The sequence below is a fragment of the Xyrauchen texanus genome, chromosome 15 (assembly GCF_025860055.1).
Source record: "Xyrauchen texanus isolate HMW12.3.18 chromosome 15, RBS_HiC_50CHRs, whole genome shotgun sequence".
Lineage (NCBI taxonomy): Eukaryota > Metazoa > Chordata > Actinopteri > Cypriniformes > Catostomidae > Xyrauchen > Xyrauchen texanus.
In genome coordinates this window covers 33,387,643-33,412,627 of record NC_068290.1, presented here as the reverse complement: position 1 = coordinate 33,412,627, position 24,985 = coordinate 33,387,643, and the positions used below count along the sequence as shown (strand labels likewise).

At 37.3% G+C, this 24,985-nt stretch overlaps 1 protein-coding gene across 1 annotated transcript in view; it reads right to left on the bottom strand.

The window, feature by feature from the left end:
- dnah5 (dynein, axonemal, heavy chain 5) overlaps nt 1-24,985 on the bottom strand; it is a 172,738-nt gene that overhangs the window by 52,316 nt on the left and 95,437 nt on the right. Inside the window, exons 53-60 of the mRNA XM_052143760.1 lie at nt 24,835-24,965; nt 21,744-21,897; nt 15,126-15,393; nt 13,288-13,519; nt 13,037-13,151; nt 12,425-12,601; nt 5,624-5,827; nt 68-247 (exon numbers count right to left, since the gene is read on the bottom strand). Coding sequence (XP_051999720.1) covers nt 68-247; nt 5,624-5,827; nt 12,425-12,601; nt 13,037-13,151; nt 13,288-13,519; nt 15,126-15,393; nt 21,744-21,897; nt 24,835-24,965 — 1,461 coding nt within the window. The remainder of the gene's footprint in view (nt 1-67; nt 248-5,623; nt 5,828-12,424; nt 12,602-13,036; nt 13,152-13,287; nt 13,520-15,125; nt 15,394-21,743; nt 21,898-24,834; nt 24,966-24,985) is intronic.

Sequence of the window (24,985 nt, the reverse complement as noted above, 5' to 3'; positions counted from 1 at the left end):
TTAGTTAAGTGATATCATGAGGGGGCTATACAAAATAGCCCGTGCGACAAAAAAAAACAAATCCCACCTTCAAAGGAAGCACTTCTTTATTGATAGAGAAGAAGGTGGCCATTGCTTTGGTCCAAGAACAGAGCCCTGCGACATTGCCACACACCCTCTTGGCTGTTTCAATGTTATAGTCAGCCATGTCAAAGTATGGATAGAGCAGCTCCACTACCTCTTCATTGATGGAGTCTTTGGGAAATTGCTGGAGAACAAAACACAAGCTGGCATTAAATTAAAGGAAATTATTTTGGTGGATACAATAGGAAAAAATATTGATGTTTATGGAACATATTTGGAAATGTGCTCTTGACTATGATAATATTAATTTTATATTTGTAGCACAGATTTCTGTAAAGTGGTAAGAACTTTTTAAATATGGCCAGTAAGATCAGTCAGACCTGTATATCTGAATTATGTATGTCTGTGAGATGCAGTATTGATTAGCTGTCAGGGCCGAATCAGTTTGTACCAATTTGTAAACTGCATTGGCTTTTCTAACTAATATATATATATATATATATGTATAAATCTAATTACTTTCACATTATCAAATTAATACAGAGTTTTCAAAAAAATCAAATATTCATATCAGTACTGACACTACTAATAGTACTGAAAGAAGAAAGAAAAAAGAAAAATAAATAATGACTCTTTATATACAGCTCTGGAAAAAATGAAGAGACCACTGTAAAATTATCTGTTAATCTGGATTTACTAATTATAGGTAGGTTTTGTTACGAATGCAGACAGCGAAGGCAGACGAAGGTTGAGGATCCAAATGCAGCTTTCTTTATTATAAACAAAACACAAAGGAAAACCCTCAATGGGGAAATAAACATGAACACAGACCATGCTAACTACATTAAGAAACATTCAACGACAGACAAGGAGAGAACAAGAAGCAGGGCTTAAATACACAGGGAGTGATGACTAAATGGGACACAGGTGAGAACAATGAACAAAATGGCAGTGATGATGACAGGTGGATACTGGGAAGTGTAGTTCTTTAACAAAACGGCAGTGAGACACAGGGCAGACAACAGAGGAACGTGACAGGTTTGAGTAAAATTAACATTTTTGATTTATTTTAAAAAGTACTGACAACATTTCTCCCAAATTTCAAATAAACATATTGTCATTTAGAGCATTTATTTGAGAAAATGACAGCTGGTCAAAATAAAAAAGGTGGTCCTTGTAATAAGTGCACTGTAAGTTGCTTTGGATAAAAGTGTCTGCCAAATGCATAAATGTATAGTCAGGATATTACTAATATGAAAAATGACAATTTAAAAAAATTATTTTCAAGGATTTAAAAAAAATCCTCTACATGCAGCAATAACAGCTTTGCAGATCCTTGGCATTCTAGTGGTCAGTCTGTCCAGATACTCAGGTAAAATTTCACCCCAAGATTCATGGGCTGTCTTTTCGGGCACTTCTCACAGTCTAACTGATCCCACAAAAGCTCAATGGGGTTAAGATCCATAACACTCTTTTCCAATTATCTGTTGTCCAATGTCTGTGTTTCTTTGCCCACTCTAAACTTTTCTTTTTGTGTTTCTGTTTCAAAAGTGGCTTTCCTTTGCAATTCTTCCCATAAGGCCTGCACCCCTGAGTCTTCTTTTTACTGTTGTACATGAAACTGGTGTTGAGTGGGTAGTATTCAATGAAGCTGTCAGCGGAGGACATGTGAGGTGTCTATTTCTCAAACTAGAGACTATGATGTACTTATCCTCTTATTTAGTTGTACATCCTTCCACATCTCTTTCTGTCCTTGTTAGAGCCAGTTGTCCTTTGTCTTTGAAGACTGTAGTGTACACCTTTGTATGAAATGAGATTCTACTGTTTGTACTGATGAGTTTCTAGAGAAAACTTTTTCTTTTTTGCAATTTTTGATGTAATATTGACCTTAAGACATGCCAGTCTATTACATAGTGGCAACTCAAAAACAAACACAAAGACAATGTTAAGCTTCATTTAATGAACCAAATAGCTTTCAACTGTGTTTGATATAATGGAAAGGAATTTTCTAGTACCATATTAGCAATTTAGCATGATTACTCAAGAATAAGGTGTTGGAGTGATGGCTTGGATGGTTGCTAGGGCATGCTATGCAGTTGTAAAGGTGATCTCAGCTGTGTATTTAGCACATTGCTACAGTATGTGGTTACCAGGTTGTTACTATGCTGTCGCTAAGTTGTTTTCTGTGTTTTTTGCAAATTGCTCTGCAGTTTACAGGGTGTTCTAGGTGGTTGTCAGGTTGTTGCTATAATGCTGTTAAGTTGTTTTAACTGCATTTCAGCACATAGCTATGCAGTTGCCAGGGTGTTCTGGGTGAATGAAAAGAGCCCACCCCCATAAATTCTCTGTTCTGGTCCCTAATACGACTCAACTCCCCCTTCAGTGTTCCAATTTTTATGGTTTATTTTATGTTAATTTACACTCATCCCATAAATATTATCATTATGATTTGAACTGAATGCCCCATTAAAGGGATAGTTAATTACATTTTCTTACCCTCATTCGATGCATGATGTATATGACTTTTGTTTCTGCTGAATACAAACAAAAAAAGATTTTCTGAAGAATATCGCTCTTATGTAGGTCAATTCAATGTAAGTGAATTGTGGCCAAATCTTTGAAGCTAAAAAAGCATATAAATGCAGCATAAGAGTAATCCATAAGACTCAAGTGGTTTCAACCAATGTCTTCTGAACAGATCCAATTGGTTTTAGGTGAGAATATACCAAAATGTAACTCCTTTTTCGACTATAAATCTTGACATTAGCAGTCTCCTTGGCTATCAGGATTTCAAGCTTGATTACACTTCCTATAGCACCATCTAGGCATCAAGCAATAGAAAGTGAAATCAAGCTTGAAAACATGATCATGCCTAGAGATTGCAATGACAAGATATTCAGTGAAAATGAGTAACACTTTTGTTTGTTCTCACCCAAAATCAACTGAATCACTTCAGAGGACATGGATTTAACCAATGTTAAAGACAGCACCGTGACGGTAGTGTACATAAATTGGCGAATTCCCCTGAGGAAGGACCTTCTTTCTCAGGAAACGGGCACACTCTGGCATCCACGTCCAGACTTCTGGAACCTGCACGTTTGGCCCCTGGACAGGATGCAGAACATCTAAGTGGCCTACCACCTGCTGTCGTAGACACGATCAACCATGCCAGAGCTCCCTCTACCAGGCAACTTTACGCCTTAAAATGGCGCTTGTTCGAGAATTGGTGTTCTTCCCAGTCCGAAGACCCGCAGAGGTGCGCAGTCGGGTCAGTTATCTAATTTCTGCTGGAGAGGCTGGAGGGGAGGCTATCCCCCTCCACATTGAATGTATATGTATCTGCTATCGCGGCCCACCACGTCGCAGTGGACAGCAAGTTCTTGGGTAAGCATGACTTGATTATCAGGTTCCTTTGAGGTGCCCGGAGGTTGAACCCTCCCCGGCCAAGCCTGCTCCCCTCCTGGGATCTCTCAGTGGTCCTCTCCGGACTTCAGAGTCCCCCCTTCGAGCCGCTATAAATAGTCGAGCTCAAAGCCCTCTCCTTGAAGACGGCCCTCCTGATCGTGCTCACTTTCATCAAGAGGGTTGAGGACCTGCAAGTGTTGTTTGTCAGCGACACCTGCATGGAGTTCGGTCCAGCAGACTCTCATGTCATCCTAAGACTGTGACTGGGGCAGACCCAGCCTTTTCGTTGCTGTGTCCAGTGTGTGCTTTGCGTACCTATGTGGACCGCACACAGAACTTTAGATGTTCTGACCAGCTCTTTGTCTGCTTTGGTGGACAGCGGAAAGGGAACACTGACTCCAAACAGAGACTTTCATACAGGGTCGTTGATGCCATCGCATTGGCCTATCACACCCAGGCCAACAAGAAGTGTGGCATCCTCGTAAGCACTGGCCAACGGCACCTCCCTAGCAGACATATGCAGAGCAGAGGGCTGGGCAACACCCAATACCTTCACGAGATTTTACAATCTCAGGGTTGAGTCGGTCTCGTCCCGTGTTTTCTCAGGTCCGAGCCGGTAGAACTCGGTAATGCGGATAACTGACCGGGTGTACCGCTTGCACCTTGTGCCTTTCCCCTCCACTGAGGCCATCACGTGCGCTCTTATCCCAGGAGATCCCACTAACTCGGCTCCCTGGATGACTCCTCCCTAGCCCTCTGGTCCACGAATTCAGTGGAGGAATTCCCACTACAGATACTAAAACTACTCTGTACTGGAATAGGTGCTCCACAGGACAGGCCCTTGAGTGGATTAATCCCCCTGTGTGTATTTTCGCGGTACGGTCCCCCTACAGGTGGACCCGCGTCTCCCTTGGGCAGTCCCCGCTGCCCCCTGGTCGGCATGTTTGTAGCAACTCCCCCTCTAAGCATGTAGGATCTACCACCGTGCCATTCCCACATGTGCCCTGAAAACCCATGTGATGTATTCGCCACTCTTTACCGCCCCCCAGCCTGGGCAGGTGGTTGTCTCCGTGGGGTATTTTTCCACTGAAAGAATAGGAGTTGGAAAAGAACGCATTCCCCGATGCATGTGATAGCATTAAAACGGCCCCAGCCGGTTTGACTTTATGCGAGAAACATAGAGAGAGAAAAGGAGCGGCCTGCTCCCATGCTTGGCACGTAGCTTTGTTCTGGAGTGCCAGGAACCTAAAAAGTTTATGACGATTTTATGGGCCGTTGGGGAAGGGTACGTGCAGTCTGACGCAGCCTGTTGCTTTGGTATACAACTGCCTGCCCGCACCTGCGTCAGCAGCATACATACACGGTTCAGCGCATGGCGTGATTGAATAGGGACCCCTAGTTTTGCTTCTTTGACATAACATCGAAGTGAGCGACAAACGGGGAACGTCTAGGTTACTGTTGTAACCTTCGTTCCCTGATGGAGGCAACGAGATGTTGTGTCCTCCCGGCCACGACGCTGAACCGAGCCACTGTTATGGCAGAACCTCATTCTCTGCTCCTCAGTGCAAAACCTGAATGGACAGATACATGATTTCCTCCCTTTATACCCTTATGTTTGGGAGAGGGACATGCAAATTGTGTCTGCCAAGATCTCATTGGCCTTTTCTCAAGTTCAGAGATGCGCGAGGTTCTCAAGAGAGACCCCTAGTATCGCTTCTTCGACACAACGTCTCGTTCCCTCCATCAGGTAATGTAGATTACAACAGTAACCATGACGTTATGGTATGTGTTATTTTATATGTTCTGTTTATAGGTTTATGTGAAGTTATACATGAAAATATGTCATATAAGCAACACCTGTGAATAAAACAAATCAAGACTGTAGTAATTCATATGTTGATAATTATTAGTTTCTCATCGGACCTTCTGGAGGGCTTAAAAGTCTAAAAGTACAGAAGGCAAAAAAAGGGAAAATGGTGGAACATACTCATATAAAACTAAATGATAAATTATCTTTTTGGTACAAGAAAGGTTGACTAACATCAGAGGTGGAGAGCAGGGGAAAAAAAAACACTTTCTGATATGGATTGACTCATACACCAATTCTTTTAATTGTAAGCACAACTGCTATATCAGTTAAAGTGAGCTCTAGTACCTGTAAACTGCCCAGGAAGTTCCCAGCAGTCATGAGTTTGAGTGACTCTTGCCAGGAGGGCATAATGCAATTTTTCTCTGGATCTATCTTCACCGTGTTCACCCTCCTCTGGAAGAGCAGCAACACACAGTCCATGATACGCATGATGAGGTGGGGTGGTCTGCCCAGTGTTCGCACCGTAGCAATATCTGACGGCTTTATGGTCTGTTTACAGATAAACAGAGAGACAGAAAGAGACACCTTGTTAACATTTTGACATGTTAATCAATACACAGCAGCTTATTCATCCGAGAGGCAACTGTGTGAATATAAAACGTACTGCACACTGCATTTATCTTTATGAATAAGGCAGAAAGATGCATTCAGTTGTGAACCGGAGGAAAGAAGGGGGGTGGTGAAGAAAGGTGTAGTTCTAGGGAACATTATGTTGTTGATAGCAAAGGGTGGAGAATATATGGCAATATTGAGGGTATCAATGGGAAAGGGAGCAGAGAAAGGGAAGTTGGAGAGAGAGGTGTGGAGAAACACAGAAAGGGAGAATTAGGAATGGGAAGACAGGGATGAGAGTGAGCAAGTGAGGTAGGAAAGAGTAGAGATAAGAAAAAGAGAGACAAAGATTCTTTGAAAAAGTAAGATGTGTGCTGAATGGTGAAAGATGTATTTGAGAGAAAGAGAGAAACAGATTATTACTAGAATACTAGAATATTAGAGTTTATCAGAAAGTTAGCGTTAAAACTTAATGAATAGTTTACCCCAAAATATTTGTCGTTCTAAACTGGTATTCATTTCTTGTGTAGAAAAGAAGGTAACACTGTAGAATATTGTATCATACTTAATGCATAACTAATAAGGAATTACTGCAGAACTAATAGGTCATTCTTCATTAACACTTAAGTCACTACTATTAACTACTAAGGAAGATGTGTTAACTAATCAGTATGTAATAGCATTTTATAGTTGTGTTAAGTAACAATTAGCAAAGCAATAACTATTGAATTCAGTCATGCCTCCTGATTAACTACTTTTAATTATCTACTAATTCAGCTTCAGAAGAAATTGAGTAACTACTAATTACAATTAATTGATTAATTACAATTACAATAATATCATAACAATTAGCCATTACAATATTCAGGTTGTGGCCCTTTCTTCTTCCTTATTTCTAATGTTATTATTACTATGGAAATGCAATACGCATTTTGTGGAATTACTACACTCCCAAAATGAGTCATTACAGCAAATTTAGTAGTTTTGGCCTGTATGGTCAATTGCTAAAGTATTCAGTGTTCTAAAGTGAAAATACAGGGAACCCATGATTATTTAATACAGAATTACCAGATAATCATTCATTAATGAGGTTCCCTGTATTTTCACTTTAGATACTGTTCCAGATTGTAAGTAATTCCCTCATAATTATGTGGTAATTCTTTATTAATTACTCAGGGGTTCCCTGTATGTTCCCTTCCCCTCAGTCATTGCCTTACATATAGGAATAACTTACCCAAATGTAATGTGATATGTGCTGAGGAAAACAAGAGACACACACACTATACTGTATATAAATCATAAACCTACCTGAGGTAAGTTGGCTAGTCACTTATAGTGGGAGTGGGGTTCCATTCCATTGTTGATTTCTGGTTACAGACCACACTCACAAAGCAATTGACCATACAGGCCAAAACTACTAAATCCACTGTAATGACTCATTTTGGGAGTGTAGTAATTCCACAAAATGCGTATTGCATTTCAATAGTAATAATAACATTAGAAGTAAGGAAGAAGAAAGGGCCACAACCTGAATATTGTAATTGCTAATTGTTATGATATTATTGCAATTGTAAATAATCGACTGTTCATTGGTAGTTATTTCTCCTGAAGCTGAATTATTAGATAATTAAAAGTAGTTCATCAGGAGGCATGACTGAATTCAATAGTTATTTATTAGCTAATTGTTACTTAACACAACTATAAAATGCTATTACATACTGATTAGTTAACACATCTTCCTTAGTAGTTAATAGTAGTGACTTAAGTGTTAATGAAGAATGACCTATTAGTTCTGCAGTAATTCCTTATTAGTTATGCATGAAGTAAGATACAGTATTCTAAAGTGTTACCAAAAAGAAGAGAAGAAAATATATTGCACAATGTGTAGCGTGCCCTTTTCCAAAAAAATTTAAGTATAGAGTGACCAGTGGCTGTTGAGCTTCAAAATGCACAATCAAGTCAAATATGGCACGTCAAGGCGTATAATAACAGATTTGAATTAAATAAAGACAAACTTCATTGGTTCTCAGATGCATCACACCTTGCACAATGCATCTTGACGTATTATATGTGAAATGAATAAGATCCGAGAGCTACTGTAAAGGGCAATATCATAAGCAAATAACAACTTCTCCTCACACAATGCCATCATATTGCTTAAGAAGTCATATGGATTCATTTTTTTTATTTTATTTTGTCATAGTTGGAGAACGACAGCCATTGGTCACAATATGCTTTCATTGCATGGAAAAGATCACTCTTGACATTCTGAAATATATCTTTTGTTTGTTTTTTTCGCCCACTGAAGAAAGAAAGTCATATAGCTTTGGAAAGATGTTTTTAAGAGAGTTTTCATTTCTGGGTGAACAATCCGTTTAAAGGGGTCATGTCATGAGGAATCAAATTTCCATTGATATTTTGACATTTAAAAGGTCCTTCTATTATAAAAACATACTATAAATTTCAGAACTCGAAACTTAATCCCTAATGCAATAAAACGCATTTACTGAAACCAAACTGCAAAAACGCTTCGTTCTCTACTTCAGCAACTATCCTATTTCAATAGGGGTCCATTAATTCATGACCACCTCTACAGCAACATCAAAACCTATTTAATATCATTGCACCCTTGGCAACGCCCACTGGGGCTTAGTTTGTACAACAAGAGAGAGATCAGGACAAACAGGCCTATTGTGGGATTACTATTCCTGAAAACCAAAAGGGACCCATCTGGGCTGCGTTTCCCAATAACGATCCATTTTAGCGGTTAAGAGCATTTTCAAAAATGTTACAAACCTGCGTTTCCCAAAACTGCACTAAACATGAACGTGTGAGGAGGCGCTTTACATACTATTTCAGAGTGTCACTGAAATGTGACCATATAGTGCTATTCGGCATTATAATTTAATTGTATTTGTACATAAATTTACAATCATTTTAAAATTATCATGCTAATTTTTTTTATATATTTTCTTAAATATTTGACCTAATTAACTACATATTTACATATAATAATTGTGTGAAGAACAATCTTTTTATTTTACACAATCTGCTTCCATAATCAGGTGTGCATTTGTAATATTTTGTTTATAAATATTCCTCTCTGTATAAGATTCCATGATTAATGAAGACAGCAGAGGCCTTGTGTATGATCCTGCTAATAACAAGCATCCATTGAATATTACGAGGTTCAGTGTGTTATCGCGGAGTGCAAAATAAGGAGACATTTAGAAGATGTGCATTCACACATCTTCTAAACATTTGCCAATAAAGTGAAGGTTTGCTCTTTACTGCCAAATGTGATAACGGTGACAGCAATGCTGCATGTGCGGTGCTACGCAACTTGTAGCTTGGTTCATGCCGAATGCAGTGATTGGACAGGCCTTTTACAGGCCTGTGACTGCCATAGATAACGGATTTGTTTTGTTTTGTTTTTTGCATCAGACCACTTGATTTATTGATTGCTGTCAGGATGCAAAAAATACTTTCAACCAGTATAACAAAAAATGCTTCTGGTATAAATGGCATACTCCAGTTTTAAGTTACGATGCTTTTGGGAAATGGTAGAGGTGGATCCTACGATCTACTTAGGCTTACGATCCTTTTGGGAAATGCAGCCCTGGACTATTTTGAATTTTTATTTGAATATATATTTACACTAGACAGACGTCTTTGACCATTGTCATTCATCTCGACGTTGAGGTGAACAGTGTAATAAATTTGGATGCAATGTGTTGGATGTGCATTATGTGTAAACCCTGAAATTAGTTTTGTAATATTGTGGTGCTTGTTCATTCTCTTCAGACTGAGTTTAAAATATGACTGTATTTGAGGGGCTGCACTATGTTTGCCAATTAGAACAGCGGGCCTTTACGTTGAAGGTTTAAGGAGGCACCGAGGCCAAAACTGAGCGTTTCAGACAGAGTGCCAGAGACAGGGTGGAAAATGATCATATATTACTAAAACTAAACTGTTTTGGTGGAAAAAAAAAAAACCTTTACTAACATTATCATTGGGACCTTACTAATAAAACTAGGGATGCACCGAAATTACAATTCTGGGCCGAAACCGAAAATCCAGGATGCACTTGGCCGAAAACCGAACCCGAAACCGAAATGTACTTTTTTTTTTTACCTATTTAAGAAAAAAAAAAGAATTTTTTTTTTTTGTGTATAATTGTATTAATATTATACTTTTTCATTAATTTCATGAATTTAATGAATCTGAATTGAAAAACTACAAACCAATAAAATAAATCACACTTTTATTGAAAGTAACATCAATATTGGACAAAAAAATATATTAAAACATTATTAAATATTATTCTTCATTCAGTTCTGTAAAAATATAATTTTACAGATTTTATTAACATTTATCCAAATAATGTAAAGTTTTAGAAAACTATTATATGCAAAACAACAGTCAAGTAATGAACTTAGCTAGCATCTTTCAAAAAGTTTAATATGCAACAGTAATTTCAATTAAAACAAAAGGCAGAACACAGAATGGCAGAGGGCCTCTATTCCACTGATCTATATATAACTATAATATATATTCTGTTTATGTAAACGTATGTACACTTTAAGTGAAAATGATTGTGCAAAACAACAGTGCAAAACAGCAGTAATTGAACTAAATCCAAAGGCAACTGTAAACGACAGATATATCCTCAAGTGAAGAACAAGTGTAATGTAATTGCTATACACATCATATTGGACCGCTTTCTATTTAACTACAATTGACAGGTTTCTCTTCAAGAACAAAAGTTGCTAAATTTTCTGACAGTTTCTCCTGTCAGAAAGCTCATCAAGAACATGAGATGCTGCACTGAACAGTCTCTCACTCTCTGTGCTGGTGCTTGGGCAGATAAATACCTGTGCGCAATCCGCGCAAGCAAAGAAAAGCGGTCTTTGTTTATGTGACCGTAGTCAAGGGGATTGCCGCTTCTGGCGTAGTTCAGCTAGATAGGTCTCAAGTTGTGTTGTAGCAGCGCTAGGTGTGGCACTGCTGTGGATCGGGGCGCTTTCCTGTAGAATCTCTTGCTGTACTCTGTGTATATATATCTTGAAAGTTCTGCTGTACAAACACTGCAGATCGCAAATGTGATGTCCTTATCAGAAACTTTGAAGAATTTCCACACCGCTGACATGATCGGACTTTGTTTGGTAGCGCCGTGATAAGGGCTAGATCGATCCAGAGTGAAATCAGAGCACTGAGGGGCGGGGCGAGGAGGTATATATTTTCGGCTCATACTTTCGGCCTTTTTTCTCTTTCGGCCGAAAACCGAAAGTGCCATTTTCGGCCGAAAATGTTCGGCGGCCGAAATTTCGGTGTATCCCTAAATAAAACTATTTAAAAAAAGAGCATTTCATGACCCCTTTAAGAGCTTTGGGAATCCCACCTAAGATACGCAGGAAAGATCTAGAGATTTACACAGTAAAGGGAAATAGAGAAAAAAGAGCGACTCCCAAGAATGATGAGATTCATTATGGTAGTATTCATGGGGTGGGGTATATGTTTGGGTGGTTGTATGATTGAGTGGGTGTGTATGTGTGTGGTTGGTTAGAGAGGGCTGCTATCAGCCCCCTACAGCAACCCTGCCATCACACAGACTATTTTTACACCCAACAAGGCAGCATGTAATTACACCAAAGCTGCAGGCACCATAATGCCCCACAAACAACACACAGCAGCAGCTGATGCAACCCTCCTCTCCCCTTTCCACCCAAATAAAAAAAGGAGCCACTTTATATTAGGTGTCTTTAATTACAATGTACTTAAACATTTGATGCAATGTACTTCTGTGTGTGTGTGTGGGGGGGGGGGGGTGAAAATTCTATAATTATACTGTAATCGGTGAAGAACTTTTCACTTGCTAGCACATGTGTGTATTTTTCTTTATAACGGCAATAATTTATATAAATAAATTATTATGTGACTCTTGAAATGATGTTGACCACTGTTTGGTAACAATGACAATCTATAAATTAGTTACTATCGAGGTCTATTTGGCCAGAATATCCTGCAGTTATAAAAACTTTAGAACGTTTGGCCTTATCAAGACTAACAATCGTAATGTCTAATGTTAACAAACGTTGTCTAACTTTTGTAACATAATTTATTTCAAAACATCAATGTTTCTAATAATCAAAACAACAGCATAAGATATGGCACTGATCTGCTCAGATGACATGTTTTCGGATATCCATCTTTTCTTTTCTTTCTTTCTTTATTTGTCCATTCGCTCTTAAAAGATGTCCTGTATCCAGTGTATACCAATGATTCAAACCACATTCATTCGTGCAGAGGAGCAGAGCTGAACCACACCCTCATTACCAAAACAATGTTCTTCCACAAGACACATGCATTTTTATTTTTAACCGCAAGAGGGCCAAAAGTTACATTATGTAGCTTTAAATACATCTAATATAAAGTGGGGCCAAAAAAAACAAAAAAAAACTACAAAACCATTCTTCCTTAACTTCTTTATAACTCTGTGGTTCTGTTATATTTTGCCTCCATATAGTTTCTGACCTGCAGTGCGGCCTCTGCCTCCTCCAGAGCAGGTCTGGCAGCTTCAAGCTTCTCTTCAGCAATGGCCTTGTCTACAGAGATGGTGTCAACGATGGCCTGAGCTTTATCTTTGACCTTTTGAACCTCAACTTTGACCTTTTCTGCAGCATGAGCCTTCACGGTCACCTCTTTCAACACCTGATAAAGACAAATTATAACACTAATATCAATGTTGTAAAAACTGTAGCATTTCACGCTTTAATCTGACTCTGAGGTTAATAATTTATCATTTTAATGTTTCAGAGCCCAGTATTGATATCTGGTTAGCCAGTCACTGAGAGGCAAGAGCCTGCAGTCTTCAATCAAATGCATACTTTTGATTATAGCTTTGATATATGCAATGACAGATTGAATTTGTGGCTGTAAGTGGGAGGACTCAGTCAATGAGGGATCATACCATAAGGAATCAAATATTTCTTGATCTTCTGAGATAAACAAGCTTGATGTACAATGAAACATACTGTAAAAAATGACAATTATAATGACAATAATAAATTGTATAATATGTATGGTATGAACCATTTTGCACACACTCTCATACATGTGCAATCTAAAGAATATACATTCAGTTACCATGTCTGCCTTTTCATTAGCTATCTGAAGTTCTTTTTCCTTGATCTCCAGCTCTTTGCTGAGGACAGTAACCGACTCGGCAGCTTCTTTGAGTTTCTGGAGTCCGGTGTTCATCCTAGTGAAATAATACACTTGGGCATTAATATCTATGTAATATCAGTTGGTCAGTATCGGTATAGTGTGTTTAATTTTTTTTTCTAATAAACAAAAATAAAAAATCTCATAGTTGAACTAGTTTAGATTATATTGACCTTTCGGCGAGAGTCTGAACCTCTGAATGCTTCTCTTTGTAGATGGTTTTGTAGTCGTGGATGAAGGACAGGTAGGATTTGGGTGTGACGTGTGTGGAACGTCGATATCTCTGGAAATAATCTGCACACTTTTCCGCCACTCCATCCTGAAAGGAGCCCATGCACTGAACTACTTCTCCCTTTACCTCGGGAGTGCAGTCTATGTCATACATGGACAGGAAGTGCTCTGACACTGAGGAAAAACAAACAAAAAAACATGTTGTTTTCGTACTCATACACATTAAAAACACTGTTTATTCAGCAAGGACACTCATTCTGCTACGGGTGATTGCTGTGATGTTTCTCTTGATTGTTTTTCAATATGCTTGTTTAAATTATTGCTTGTAGCTCGACTCTTAGCTACATTAACCCTTCCACAGAAGTGATGTTCTCTAAAACAGGATTGATTTAAATTGATTGTGGAACAGTTTGTGCCTAGCTTTAATTCCTTGTTTATCTGTTCGGAGTTAAACAGTGTGAGATAAGCAATTTTACTTTGGCAATAAGTCATGGTGGCTATTTTGCGAATGGACAATTAGCTGGTAAGACCTTGGGTTGAATGTTGTTAATTTACATGTAAATCTGGCCTGACCAGGGTGTCAAGATTTGGCTGGTTAGAGCTGGAATTTAGCCCCTGCTGGAAGATGCCATAAGTACACCTTTATGCAGCCAAAAAGCATATTTCTCTATTGACTGTCATTCAAAAGTATCTGTGTAATCTGATGAAATATGATTATTATTTTTTATTTTGCATACTTATAGTCAGTTTTTCGAAGTAACAGAATTTGTAATGGAGTTACATATTTAATTTGAATAGTTTAGTTATTTTTACAAGAATTAAGTATTTTTAAAGTATGAGAAATGCTAACCAATGTAGCTTTTAGAATCATGAATGAATGAACGTTACATTTATATAGCACTTTTCTAACACTACACTCAAAGCGCTTTATATTTTGAACAGAGGACTTTCCTCAACCACAACCAGTGTGCAGCACCCACCTGGATGATGCAACGGCATCCACAGTGCGCCAGTACACTCACCACATGCTAGCTATTGGTGGAGAGGAGAGAGTAGAGTGATAGAGCCAATTCATGGATTGGGATTATTAGGAAGCCATGATTGATTATGGCCAATAGGGGAATTTGGCCAGGACAATGGGGTTACACCCCTACTTAATCATATAGAAAACAACAAATAATATATTTTATGCCTCATTCTATGATCAGAATCTGCATACAATTAGAAAAAGTTAACTTTGTATACACTCTGTGGCTTTTTGAAGTATGTTTGGAACACCAGGAATAGTTAACCTTGTGTAAAATATCATGTAAACATTAGGCTTTACGCTAAGCTAAAACACTAATACATGTGCCTGTTAACACAGAGTTATATTTTTTAATGAATTTTATTAAGAAAATCCACGTCAAATCATATTTTGTTTTCTATAGAAAGATCTTTGATTTTAGGCAACTATTTTCTGCAAAAAAGAATGAGAAAGTATTGTTTTCGACTTTTTTCTTTTTAAATCCTTAAAACAAGATTAAGCAAAACTGTTCTATATCTAGTTCTAATATAGAGTGATTAGTGTCAAATGACATTTACAGCTCACTTAAATGGCAAAAAAAAAAGTCCCCAGATCCCAGTACACATGATGCAAAGATGGCCGCCCTCCGTTGTGTAATTCTGGGGCTGTATACGCCAGCTGATTAACTGACATTGAGATAAATGGGAATACTAACAGGTAACGCTCTCCAGTTATTATAAACCTCCTTGAGTCTGACCAACACATTTCACTGACCTGCAATCAGAGCATCTTTTGGCCAGCGGCTAAACCAGTCCATGGTGCACCCAGAAATGAGAGCAGGAAACTTCAAAGCCCGGTTACGAAACCTCTCCCCAACTGGAGAGAAGCACAGGACCACGTGAAGGTTCTGCTTAACTCTGCTCATAAAATACTCATGCAGGTTTTCATTCGTGGGTGGTCGTCGTGGAAACTCCCGCTTCATGACTGGAATTAGGTCACTAAGAATCTCGTCAATTTCATCACGAGCAAACAGATTGGACACCTGTGTCAGAGAGAATATTTCACACCTCGTTAGATTAAACCTAGCACTGATTTTGCAGGAAATTTTCGACAAATGTTCAGTCTAGACATAACGACACACCTGAGAAAAAAAATTACTCCTACGAAGGACATTCTTGTAAATTTGACATTCTTGTAAAAATCTATAGAAAAGCTTTTTGTCTATCACTGACTCAGTTAAAGTAATAGTTCACCAAAGAATGAAAGTTCTGTCATCATTTCACTCACCCTCATATTTGTTCCAAACTCGTATGACTTTTTTTGTTTGTGGAATTCAAAAGGAGACATATTTTAGTCTTGTTCACAATTAAATCATGTAGCTCTCAAAACTCAATTCAAACACAAGCCCTATTTGGATGGCATTTATTTTACATGGGGATGTGAGGTAATTCCAACATTTACAGGGGGTAGTCGATGATTTTATTGCTGTCCGAATCTCTCCAAATAACAAATAAATTTGTCTTGAATTGTCAAAAAGTCTTGTCCCTACTGTTTCTTGATTAGTTGAATTGTTCTTCGCAAGTATTCTGGCTTGTGCCGTATGTGAAAATGTACACTGTAAATGTCTGCAGCGCTTTGCAGCGTTGTTCCCTCATACATGCTTTGAAAATTATATTTTCAGTTAAGAATATTCCATCATGTGATTCATGAATAGTCTCACTCGTCCCCCATGAGTTAATTGCACAAGTTTGATCACAGAGGAGTGATGTAAATTGACTTTTACAGGCGTCACCCTGAGAAACAATTGCCGTCCAAACAGGGCTTTATTGTGCAAGGCTTGATGTCAATAATGCTCATAACTGATGACAACACATCATAGCCAAAATTGAACAATATTTGAGAACTATAGCTGTGGACAAGATTGTCAGTTCATAATGATTACATTTTTGGCTTGTTCTTCACACAAAGCTATTATATGGCTTTAGAAGTCCTAGGGATATCTGGAATATGGTTGCTTTAGTTTCAAAACATCCCCTTTTGTGTTCTATGGAAGTAAGAAAGCCATACAGGTTTAGAAAAGCATAAGGATGAGTAAATTATGGGAAGAATTTTTATTATTGTGTGAATTATTCCGTTAATGTGATCAAACTCTTTGGGAATACGTTAATTTAAACACTATGGACTAGGGCTGAACAAAATATTGAATATTCACAATGTATTTGTGACTATTGCGCTGAAGGAATTAAATTAAGCAACATTTATAATCACAATGTGCTTTACACTTCAACATTATGTTCAAATAACAATGTCATTATATTAGTTTTGCGATATCTCCTTGTCTCGTGACTTGAGATGGAAACATTTAAATAGTGTCTCTGACTTCAGTGGCAAAAGTGCCAAAAGAGTAGGTAAATTCTATTTATTTCTATAAATCAAAATAAAAAAAAATGTAAAAATACAAATCAAATCAAATCTGTTAATTAAAATTAACTAAATTCACTAAAATTTTATTTCACTTTATTTCTATCCAATTATATTAGCTAAATGGAAGTTTACTCAATTTATTTGAGTTGGGACTACATTAATACTTTTTGTGGTGTTAAAGTAGCATTGATGAAACTGGGAGGAGGATTTCTTCATTACACTGATGCACACACCACAAAACACACACAAACATCAGCACATCGAATGATGGAGAAAGAAGCTCTTTACACTATTTGATGTACAAAACAAGCCCAGATGGGTCTTGTGATGAAAATCAAATGTTTTTCTTCCTATGTAAGTCATATTTGAATTACCACAGAATCATGTCAAGTCGTAAATATCGTCAAAACACATGAGATGTTTTTGCCTGCAAGCGTTTTTCATGTGGAGTTCAAAGCGCTGCTTGACTAACGCATATCGTGAAGACAGCTTCACAATTGCTGTAGGAAAGCCACAGCATTTAGCATGCTAACATTCACTTTCACTACTTAGTACATAAAGAAATAAAATATATTTATTTGAGTTACATTGACATATCTAATTTTGTTGGGTTTACCCAGTTTAACTAGGTTCTTTCTACACAAAGTGTTTGTGTATAGATAACATAGTAATAGTAAGTTAATTAAACAAATTTCAAACACGCGGAACCACTGAAACAATTTCAGACAAAGAGCTTTTCTTTTCTTTTTTTGTGTGTGTGTGGAAAAAACATGGAAGTTGAAATCAAAGGCACACACACCAACTACCTACAACACACATAAACTGAAAATACTTATTATTTTTGAGTACACTAAAAGGTATATTAGGAGAAAAAACTAAACAACAAAAACACTCTGAAAGATTACAAACTGATCAGTGCATGACTGAAACAAGGCAATATATTTCAACTTAGTTTCACTCTTCAGACCTGCACTGCCTGACAGAGTACCACACAGATAATACTCTCAGTTTTACAGAAATACAGCAATTACCATGAGAGAAAATGCTGGAAGAGCCTGTCTAGTCATGTCTCTTTAGGATTTATCTCGCCGCTCTGCTCTTTTCAGAGTCTTGGATAATACATTTCACCGAACTGCATTTGTTCTAGCCTCTGTCTTCCTCCATTACACGGCAGTCTCATCTCATCAGTTTCCCAACTAAGCCCAGAGATCCTCAATATAACTGAGGGCCTGTCTGTTTCATTAATATTCCTGAGCAGGGCCATCTCTTCCCGGATCTTCGAGTGCTCTTTTCTGGTGCAGTTGATTCTCTTTATGTACTTAACAGCATAATTAATGAAATAACAGCATTAACCAAACCCAGATGACCAAAAATCTGAGGGCTGCAGAGGTGAACCCTGCTGCTGAATGACATCCAATTAATCTCAAACACCTTTATTTATTCAGGAATGGAGGGAACGATACATTGGTGCATGGTGTTAATTAAACCATTAAGAGTGCTTATTCTCTTTGTAGAAGACTTAAACATATCCTCCCTGTAGCTACCTGCTCTCTCTCTCCTCAAATAAAAGAGTTGATCTACCACGTAGCCATAATTACTGACAAGCCCCATCTCCTATTAAAACATTTCTGCATTGGCTACAGTGTGTTTACAGATGTGGCCTTTTAAAATGTGTGCTTTTTCAGACAGCTTCACACAACACATCATGCAATCTCGCACATGATTGGTTTCGCGGACTTCTTGGAATTAAAATACATTTGTTTTGCTTCACACAATATCCACCAGCTGGTGCATGGGAGGTTGAAAAGATCAACTGAACCAGCAAGCAGTAGTAAGGACAGTAATGGCATACAGTAACTGTAAATTAGGTTAAGATAAAATTAGGGCCATCGATTTAACGTGTTAATTCAGTGCGATTAATTATACAAAAATAATGTAATGTCCCCAGACCGTAATAAGGAATATTCCTTCCATATATGTAATTCAAGCATGGACCACCTCCTGTTTTCTCCAGGGGGCAGTAAGTGAAACTCCAGCTGTATAGACAACATGCAGCTCAAACAGACAGAGAACAAACCACTCTTACCGAGTGCTGACAACACAAGATGAGAACACTTTCTTTCATACAAACACATCAAGATGGAGCAACAATACAAATGCAGGGATCTCAAGACGTGTTTTTCTAAGTTTCAAACTTCATTTAGCTTGTCAGAGCATCCTAAAAACTGTGTTTATGACGCAATGTAACCGAAACGCCCCAAAAGCGTCTGTGTAATGCAAGTGTACATTGACGTGTCCAAGACCTTATAATAAATCTCGGCCTGATTGATGAATTCAATTGCAAAATGGATTGCTGTGAACTGTTGGCCAATGACAGGCTTATGTTCAATAATGTGAATTCAAAAGACTTCTAAAGCCAATTTCTTTAAATGTTTTTTAATGCATAAATTGTATGCCTAAATAATGTAATAGATTTTAATATTCTGTATTAAAAAATGTTTAAATATATATATATATATATATATATATATATATATATATATATATATATATATTAGTAAAATTTCACTATTTATAATTAATTAGTCATTATACTTTGAATTATTGTTATTTGAGGGGCATTCTCAGCAAATACTGTATTTATTTATGTGATTCATTGCAATTAATTTGATAAATTAATTGGTATACCATGTAATTAATTTGATTAAACATTTGAATGTCCTAGATAATATATATATACAGTACAAAAGGCTGAAAAAACAACTAAAACATCCAACAACCAGTTTCTAGACTAGTGTGTCACTGGTTCTAAACTCTATTTAAGCACTTACCATTTTAATCTTTACATTTTAGAGCCTCATCAATATAAACATATATATATATATATATATATATATATATATATATATATATATATATATATATATTAGGGCTGTCGATTTAACGCATTACTTCCGTGCTATTAATTTTACAAAAAATAATGTGTTACAAAAATTCACGCAAATAATTGCATACCCACGGACCATAATAAGGAAGATTCCTGAGAAATGCAAGCTTGTACCACCTGTTTACTCCAGAGGGCAGTAAGTTAAATTTCAGCTGTATGAGCAACGCTCAGTTTATACAGTGAAGAAAACACTTCAGTAGGCAGTGTCACTACTTGATCCACAAACATGCGTTACGTTCTTGCGTTCAAAACACTCGAAGGATCGCAAATGCGATCTAAGGGATCTCAAGTTGTGTTTAAAGATTGAGTATTAAACTGTATTTAACTTGACACAGTGACCTAAACATTTTATGTTTATGACGCATCACACCCGAGACGCTACACAAGTATGTCTGACGTAGGTGTAAATTGACGGGTCCTTAAACAAGCCCTCATAATAAATCTCCAACTGATTGAAAAATTCACTTGTGAAATGGATTGCTGTGAACTGTGCGCCAATGATTGACTTATGTTCAATAATATGGTAGTAAACAATACATTGTATTCTAAAGGCGCTTTCTGTATTGTCTTATTAATGATTAAATCTTCTGCTACAAGAATGTAATGCATTTTAATTATCTGAATATTTATATATATATATATATATATATATATATATATATATATATATATATAATTTGTAAATATTTAAAGATAACTATGTATAATTATATATTTAATAAATATGTATAATCATTATATATTGAATTATTGTTATATGAGGGGCTTTCTCAGCAAATATTTGTATATGCGATTAATCGTGATTAATTAATCGGGACACCGTGTAATTAATTAGATTAAAAATTTTAATCGATTGACAGCCCTAATATATATATATATATTTCTTAAACTGCATCACAACACACAGAAATGCAAATCTGCATTAAATAATACAGCAATTTTCACTTGGATGTACAGTACACTGTTCTTACATATGTAAAATGTTTTACTGCTGATGTATTCTGATGGACATCTCATTAATGTTTGTACAATATTTCTTATAATTTACTGATCCAGGAGCTTGTTTGACTGTCACTTGTGTGCACTGAACAGTACTTAGAAATCAAGGCTAATGTAAAGTAAATTCCTTAGCAGCGTTAAACATATTTGAATCATTTCATGTGCATTAATTAAGATCAGTCTGATTACTCACCCTCATTCCAAACCTGTATGAATTTCTTTTTTTTCTTCTTTTTTTTAAAATACACGTTAAGAGGTAACAAATTATTTTGAGTGCTAAACAACTCAGGGGCATACTTTCTCACGTGAGAATGTGTGCCCCTGTGAACAAGCTTCTTTCATGACAGTCATCAAGATTTTCAAATTTGAGCTCAAACTTGTTTAGGAAAAAATGCCCAGAAATGTAAACGGCAAAAAGATCCATTGGTATATTTTAGCGGGCCCCTCTGACTCTTTCAATAAATGGATATCTAAAGACACAGTTTGTCTTTCCAACCCTTCCCTCAGTTCTGTGCTCTCACTCTCCTGAGGTTTAATCATGTTAAGACAACACCTCTCAGTGCTGCTCCATTGCTTTCTATGTGATGGATGGAATCCACAACAAGTGAATGCAGCCAGTGCTCTCTGACAGATGTCAAATTCCAGGATGCAGAGCTGCCATTTTTTTCCCCTTCCTTGACAAATCCATTTGTCTCCCCAATATAAAGCAATGCATCTCATACCACACAGCTCTCATTTATTTGTGAATCATTACCACACAGAATGAGCTCTGTAATATGTCAGAGGATAGGCTAACATGCTCCCTTTGTTTATTTCATTACATTGCCTCAAAATTTCTGACTCATTTATGGTTGAGTTTCAGGACAGCATATGCAGTGACCTTGGGAGCTCAATCACCACATGTAGCCTGGCTTATTTATATTATTTTAGGATGATCTCTAAAACAAATAATGGAATGGATGTTTTAAAGGCCTGTGAGGAAGAGCATTTCTATAAGTGTGATATCAGAACGGTTCTCTGACCTCTCCGGATGACAGGACGTTGTTCATGTACTCCAGGAAGGACTCATCCTTGATCTCGTTGTCAGTGAAGATGAAGCTGATGCCTTTGCCCTGCTGTCCGGCAGTCCTGTACAAGCTCTTCAGGTCTTCCATGAGGTTGGAGGTGTTGTAGGAACTACAAAGAGGGAGAGTTCAACACAAGGGGGTGTTAAAGTATGCTCCAGAGCAAGTTAAAATAAGAGCTAAAGTACTGAGACTGTGTCAAAATGTTACTCCATTAAAAGTCTAAAGGGGGTATCATACTCTGTTTTGAGCACGCAATTTTTTTTTCGAACAAAGCAACGAACCAGGTTGACAAATAATATTATATTTAAAATGTTAAAATGTATTGTCTATTTACTTTCCTGCAACAATAAATGCAGCTTTGAAATATGTATTCTTTGTATTGAGCCAAAAGGTCAGCGTGTGCATTCGTCATGTGTCCATTGCATTCATTACATTTCTTTATATGAGCTTGCATTTCAGGTCTCTCATGTTTGAATCGGAGCGAATAGAGTGCAAAGTGTAGTGTCACCGCTTATTAAGGTCCGTTCACACTGATTAAATCTTTACATCAGGTAGTTGTCTTTGACTGCTAGCCTGGTCTAATGAAAATTATGTGACTATGACAGCATCATAGCTAAAACTAAATGACTTACTGCATTACACATTTGGCTGCAGATTCCCATTGAAATGTCCATCCTAAAATGTAAACCTAACCAGTAGTTATCTATATATATATATATATATATATATATATATATATATATATATATATATATATATATATACAGTATATATACATATATATTTAATTTTGTGACTACATATTTTAGCTAACAGGTGGAGGCAAAAGACCATTTTTGTGTGTAATATGAGCCAGTTAGGTGACATGAAGTGAATCCGTGTCAGTCAGTGTCAGTCAGTGTTTACATACAACTGCGCTCTGTGATAGCTTGTATTACTACAACATACTAGAAAATTGCTTTAAACCGCTTTAAACAAACAACTTCAGCATTAAGACTCATCACAGCTGAGAGACACAGACTCAAGGCACTTACCTCTTATTGGAGTTTCCACATTGGAGAAAAAGTACTGTTCAAAATGGCAGAGAAGAGTACGGTTTCTATAGTGAATGACTCTTGTGCACCGGCTACTGTGAAATAGGGAGAAATACCCCCGCTTGGACAGCTATTTTTCAATTGAGAAAGCTGAGCTTCAGAAAGGTGACAGTATCTCTGTTTGGGTGTGGCAATAAGTGATCGCACACACTCCATCTCTCACTCTCTCTCTCACACACACACACACACACATCCATCTTTGTTTCTCCAATAACTTGTTCGAAACAGCACAAGCTGTGATACTATTTCCGAAGTGACATTTTTGAATTACTAACGAAGGCTTGGATGCATCATTTGGTTTGAACCAGCAACAGAAGCTTCTGATCCGTTGCGTAAGACAGTAGTTCCATGCACAAATGCATTTTTATGACCGTACTTCTCTTAAACTGCATCACAGTGCACAGAAATGCAAAAAAGAAAAAGTTAAAATAATTAGATTGAATTGTTAATAAGATTGACAAACAAATTGTTATACAGGGACAGATTTAATTTGCAATGACCTGTGAAATATTCACTTTGAAGGTTTAAATGTAAGCTGAAGTACAAGTAGTCAGTTTCAATAGTACTCGAGTTAAGTACAAATTGCCATTCCAATACTTAAGTGATGAAGTGCCATTACTCAAGTAATATACTTCCCTAGAAACACAACAGGTTTGTGCATTCAAACCAGCATGTGTCTTTATGGAACTGGGTGCAAAAAGATTGCCTGTCTCTCTCAACATTGCCTGCAGCTTGTGTTTTGAAGGCAACAAAGTAAAAGCCATATGTTTTCACCAGAGACTCTCACACATGTACACACACTCTGACAGCAACACCAGATTCAATTATATTAATATTAAATATATGTGCCAATGATAAACACTCTCCAAATATGAGCCAAACTGCCAAAGGCTTGCTGCAATCATCGCAGAGCAAGCAAAGAAATGTGCTGTGGAATTACAGGCGGCAAGAAGTTCCATTCCCACCTCAGAAAACGATTCTCTCCAAAACCCCCCGAGCCAGGAACAAGCCAGTCTAAAAAAAGATCCACCTGACAGATGGCCCCTGTCATTCTACACACTTTAATGATTAGCAGTTATTCCAGCTTTCAATTTTAGCACCAGATTATCAATTGCATTGGAAGGCAAGGGGCTAAATTGAAAATTTCCAGTCTCATTGTCTAAATCAGACTGCACAGTTGACTGGTTATGGTTTCTTTCCTCTAAAGTCTACAACAGCAGGGCTGAATGGGATAGCCAAAACACTCCTATACACAGATACCATCTACTGGAGCACAACTAAACTGCATTACATCAGACAAAGCTCAACTAGCTATGCATATTTCAATCAAATTCAACATTTGGGGCTTTTTTAAATATTATATTGCAAAAAGGGTATAGGTGGGGGGAGGAAGGTTCTGGATATGTTGTGAGCCTGATTCAAACTACTGATGTTCACATGAGCACCATGGTTCAGCAGTTTCAAAGCATGTGTGTTAACCACTAGGCCATGATTCCAACAACATTTAGTGCTCTTAATAATACATGGCCACCTGAAATTGTGTAATTTCTGAAAGTAAAAGTAAAGAATCCTTGGTTATCCTTTGCCTACCAGGTAGATAATATATAATGCTATAAAAATGTCTTAATGACATAGGAAAATTTGGTATTTTCATAAAGGGAAACAAAAAGACTATTATTACAGTGTCGTATGTGTATTACAACATTATGAACAGTTACTAATTTGTTATAACTATGTTATTAACAATTTATTTACCATATTATGAAATAGTTGCACAGTACAGACTATCTGGCCATGTGAGGATGTATAATAATGTTTAATGCAAATTTGAATTGAGTATTATCTTGCAACCAAATACAGGAGATGGATGAAAACTAATTTTACCCTGGAGGGGAAAACTGAATTAAAAAAAAGTAACACATTATTGTGTGTGTGGAGTAAAGGTGACTCACCGAGTGAGTGTGATCTGGAAAGTCTTGTAACCGGCAATGAAAGATGCAAGTTTTGTCAGACTCTGCTTTCCAGACCCCCCTACACCGACCAGGAGGGCATTTCCCCGAGGGGTCCTGATGATCCGAGAAATCTGGGGAGAGAGTGTGTGAT